Here is a 4552-nt window from a genome sequence, read left to right as displayed (position 1 = left end):
ATAGCCCTTTCCTATTCTGTTTAATTACTGTCTGTGCTGACCCAGCTCCTCCACCCCTCCCCTCACAACCTTTGATGTATCTTCCAGAGAAGGAGCAAAAGGGAAATACTATAAATTTCGAGAGGTGAGCGAACCTGGTATGTGTTCTCTCACCTCCCGATCTACTGAGCCGACCTGTGACAGTCTCATTGTCACAGGTCGGCTTAGAACTATGAGGTGAGTGGAAATCACTCCTGTCATAGTTCTCCTTTAAGTGACAGCTCTGGCTGCTGACATCACATCCAAGATGGCGGCACCCAGCAGCAGACTCAGGGCTTCTGCAGGTCTACACATGGGTGGATTTTACAGGTAAATAACAGGGATGTGCGGTCAGGGGAGGCAGGGGGGGCGGAGCCTCACCTAGTATTATGGAGGAAAAAGCTGTCAGCTTAAAGTCTGAAGCTGACAGCTTTTCCTCCATTCAGAACGGCTTGTAACAGGTTACATAGCAGGGAAAACCCCCCCCCTGTGTGACCTGTCATGGACGGAGCGCTGTTAATTACAGGCGACGCTGCATCCGGCTTCTGACAGCTAAGTTAGGTTACACAGCAGCGGGCTTCCACACTTCTTTGTGTAACCTAACCTAGTGAGGCCAGAGCTGCAGCAGCCTCTACTTGCTGTTAGAGGTTTAAGCCCTGTGGATGGTTTGGACCAATGGCAAAGCGCCATTGGTCCAAGCTGTCCAATCAAAACAAAGAAAAAGGACAAAGGAACGCTACATACAGACGTGATGGCGGACAGAGCGACTTACCTGCCTTTCTCCCCCAGCACCAGGATATCTTTATCTTTGTTGGCTGCAACACACAGAAAGATCTAAATCACACAGACGTCATCTCAGATCTCAGGAACACACAAATATAGAAGCAGAAGCCATGCATTGCATCGGAGCTCCTCAACACAGCCGCCCCTATTCTATAGTACCAACATTGGGGCTAAAACAACAACATGTGACCTGAGTTATCCTATCCAGAGGCGTATCTATAAAAAAAAAAAAAAATCAAGGCAACGGGACCTGCTGTATTTTTCTTGAAGACGTTTCACTGGTCATCCGGCTAGCTTTCCCAATTCAAATGAACAAAGCTAGCCGGATGACCAGCGAAACGTCTTCAAGAAAAATACAGCAGGTCTCGTTGCCTTGATTTATTTTTTTACAGATATAACATGACCCGGATGGATGAGAACCTTCACAGACTTCCCCAGAGGCCCCTCAGGATCATCATTAGAAGTTTTATAGAAGAAGATAAAGTCTGTTATAACACTGAAACAGGGCAGCCAATCGGTGGCCACTGATGTCACATGGTTATGGGTCACTGCATGGAATTCACAGGAATGGTGGCGACACCCCCGCGTACATACACAGCTCAGACAGCTTCTTCAGGTTGATGACCTCCACCGTGTCGTTCCCTTCCACGTAGGTGTACAGGTTGGTCTTGCAGAGGGAGAACCAGCCGACCACAGTGCGCTCCAGGCTCCGCCCGCCTTTAAACTGCAGCCGTCCGATGCGGTCAAAGTCGTAACTCAGAAGCTCCTCGGCCATCGGCGGGAGGAAACACTGGCGGGAAAGAGGGGGGAGAGAAGTTATGTCATGACAGAGTTCTGTGATCACTTTGTTACACTGTGTTATACTGTGTTGTACTTTGTTATACTTTGTTACACTGTTATACTGTGTTATACTGTGTTATACTTTGTTATACTTTGTTACACATTGTTATACTTTGTTACACTTTTTTATACTGTGTTACACTGTGTTATACTGTGTTACACTGTGTTACACTGTGTTATACTTTTTTATACTGTGTTACACTGTGTTATACTGTGTTACACTTTGTTATACTGTGTTACACTTTGTTACACTTTGTTATACTGTGTTACACTTTGTTACACTTTGTTATACTGTGTTATACTTTGTTACACTTTGTTATACTGTGTTATACTTTGTTACACTTTGTTATACTGTGTTACACTTTGTTATACTGTGTTACACTTTGTTATACTGTGTTACACTTTGTTATACTTTGTTACACTTTGTTATACTGTGTTACACTTTGTTATACTGTGTTACACTGTGTTATACTGTGTTACACTGTGTTATACTTTGTTATACTATGTTACACTTTGTTATACTTTGTTACGCTTTGTTATACTTTGTTACACTTTGTTATACTTTGTTATACTGTGTTACACTTTGTTATACTGTGTTATACTTTGTTATACTGTGTTACACTTTGTTATACTGTGTTACACTTTGTTATACTGTGTTACACTTTGTTATACTGTGTTACACTTTGTTATACTGTGTTACACTTTGTTATACTGTGTTACACTTTGTATCTCCGCGCTATGTACTGCGTGTGATTATATATGTATGATAGACATGTGCACCTGCAAAAAATGTGTTTAGTTTCGTCTCGATTCGGATTTTGCGTTATTACGTTTTTCGGGATTCGGATGAAATTTGTTAGTGGTAGTCTGTACGAAATTTTTTTTTTTTGTTTACAGTCTGCAGAAGAGGAAAAAAAAAAAAGTGTGAGGTTCCCCCGCAAATTCATACCAGACCGTTCAGGTCTGGTAGGAATGTTAGGAGGGTCGTCATTCACGATGCACGACACCCGCCGACCCGCCGCAATAAAAAAAAAGTCCCGCCGCGTCCCGCCGCCAAACCCGACGAAAACTCTCCGCAAAATGACATCTGATGCCCGAAAGTAAACAGATGGCGTCACGGGTCTCGCTCCGCCCATGTGACATTCTCAGCTGTCAAATATCACATAGCATTCGGGAACTCCCCAATACTATTCATATGACACCTCGGCTGACAGACCCGAATGGCATTATGGGAGTTCCCGAATGCTATGTGGTATTTGACAGCTGAGAATGTCACATGGGCGGAGCGAGACCCGTGACGCCATCTGTTTACTTTCGGGCTGAATGTCATTTTGCGGCGAGTTTTCGTCGGGTTTCGGACGGTCGTCGTGCGGCGGGACTTTTTTTTATTTCGGGGGGTCGGCGGGGGGTCGTGCATCGGGATTGACGCTGGATTACAACGATGGAGCCATTTTTTTCTATTAAAGGATTTTCTCTAAAACTGCGTTTTGTTTATTTGCATTGAATTGTAACCCTTTAGTGAATGGGTAGGGGTACAAGTACACTCATTCACAAGGGGGGCATCTGGGTGCCCTCTTAAATAAATAAGCCCCTTGCCCGCAGACCCCCACAACCACCAGGTCAGGGTTGTGGGGAACAGGCCCTTGTCCCCATAGTCCTGGGGACACCCTGCCAATGCCGAGGGCAGATGGCCTGGTAGGGCGCAGGGAGAGGGGGCGCTCGATCGTCGTCCCCCTTTCCTGCCCTGCCGGGCCAGTGCTCGGATCAAGGGTCTGTTAGGAATGTTAGGGGGACCCCACATTTTTCCCCCCCATTTTTTGGGGGCACTTTTTTGTTGTTTTAACTTGGGGGGTCCCTCCCAACATTCCTACCAGACCAAATTTTTTTTCTGCCACTTTGCTGCAATTAAATTTCTTACAATCAATAAAATTTTGTACAGACTACAGGCTAACGAATACCGGAATCGGAAATTCGGATTCGTTTGCATTCGTAATTCGGAATCATCCGGATCTCTGAATTTCCCAAATTTCGATTCGGAAGGAAACGAATCGCACATGTCGAATCAATAATAAACAATATGTAATACCAATACATCTAATGCTGCCGAACTACATGAACCCTCCCCATACCGGGTTGTTTTATATCAGAGAGAAAAAAAAACGTCCAAAATCCCATCCTGAGCCAATACCTTGGTAATGGATTTCACCCATTCTCTGGCATCCTCTGGTCTGTCCGCAGCGAACAGGTAGAGTCTCTCCGACTTAGTGTAGATCTCAAAGGTGCTGTCATACCTGAGAGGAGAAATGATGGATTGTTAGTTGAGGAAGGAGCAATCTTCCCCCGACTGACCCCCAATGTAAGGAGCATTCGTCCCACTGACCTCCAATGTAAGGAGCATTCCCCCCACTGACCCCCAATGTAAGGAGCATTCTTCCCACTGACCCCCAATGTAAGGAGCATTCTTCCCACTGACCCCCAATGTAAGGAGCATTCTTCCCACATAAACTAGCAGACATGACATTATCTGGCTTAGTAACCAGCAGCCACGCATGCAGTGCTGGGCTTTCTAATAAGAAGGAGTCATGCATGCACAATATAATATATTAGTGATTGGAAAGATGTATAAAACGATCCTGAACAATCCTACCGGCAAAGGTGCCATGTAATGGTCTCTCACCCGTGAGTCTCCGGCGGGATCACTGCCACACACACGATCTCATCCATGCAGATCTCGCCGTTGGGGGAGTTGCTGTGGTTGTTCTCGTAGTATCGGAGGACCCCGTCATTGAGTACACACCAGCGCCGGCTGAACTCTGCAACACGATTGTAAAGGAATGGTCAACAAAAAGCGTAGTAAGGTGGACGGTGATGCAATATGGAGTCATCTCCATAGACAGCGATGTCAACACAT

The 4552-nt window shown here is 45.5% G+C and overlaps 1 protein-coding gene across 1 annotated transcript in view; it reads right to left on the bottom strand.

The window, feature by feature from the left end:
* The window catches only part of ARAP1 (ArfGAP with RhoGAP domain, ankyrin repeat and PH domain 1), a gene marked incomplete at its 5' end in the record, with an annotated part of 27487 nt that overhangs the window by 10934 nt on the left and 12001 nt on the right, over positions 1-4552 (bottom strand). The window contains 4 exons of the mRNA XM_018574279.1: positions 791-833; positions 1396-1591; positions 3830-3932; positions 4319-4454. Of these exons, the coding sequence (XP_018429781.1) occupies positions 791-833; positions 1396-1591; positions 3830-3932; positions 4319-4454 (478 nt within the window). The remainder of the gene's footprint in view (positions 1-790; positions 834-1395; positions 1592-3829; positions 3933-4318; positions 4455-4552) is intronic.

The sequence above is a fragment of the Nanorana parkeri genome, unplaced genomic scaffold (assembly GCF_000935625.1).
Source record: "Nanorana parkeri isolate BGI_ZX_2015 unplaced genomic scaffold, ASM93562v1 scaffold2856, whole genome shotgun sequence".
Lineage (NCBI taxonomy): Eukaryota > Metazoa > Chordata > Amphibia > Anura > Dicroglossidae > Nanorana > Nanorana parkeri.
The sequence above is the reverse complement of the archived record's forward strand: the minus strand, read 5'-3'. Positions and strand labels throughout refer to the sequence as shown.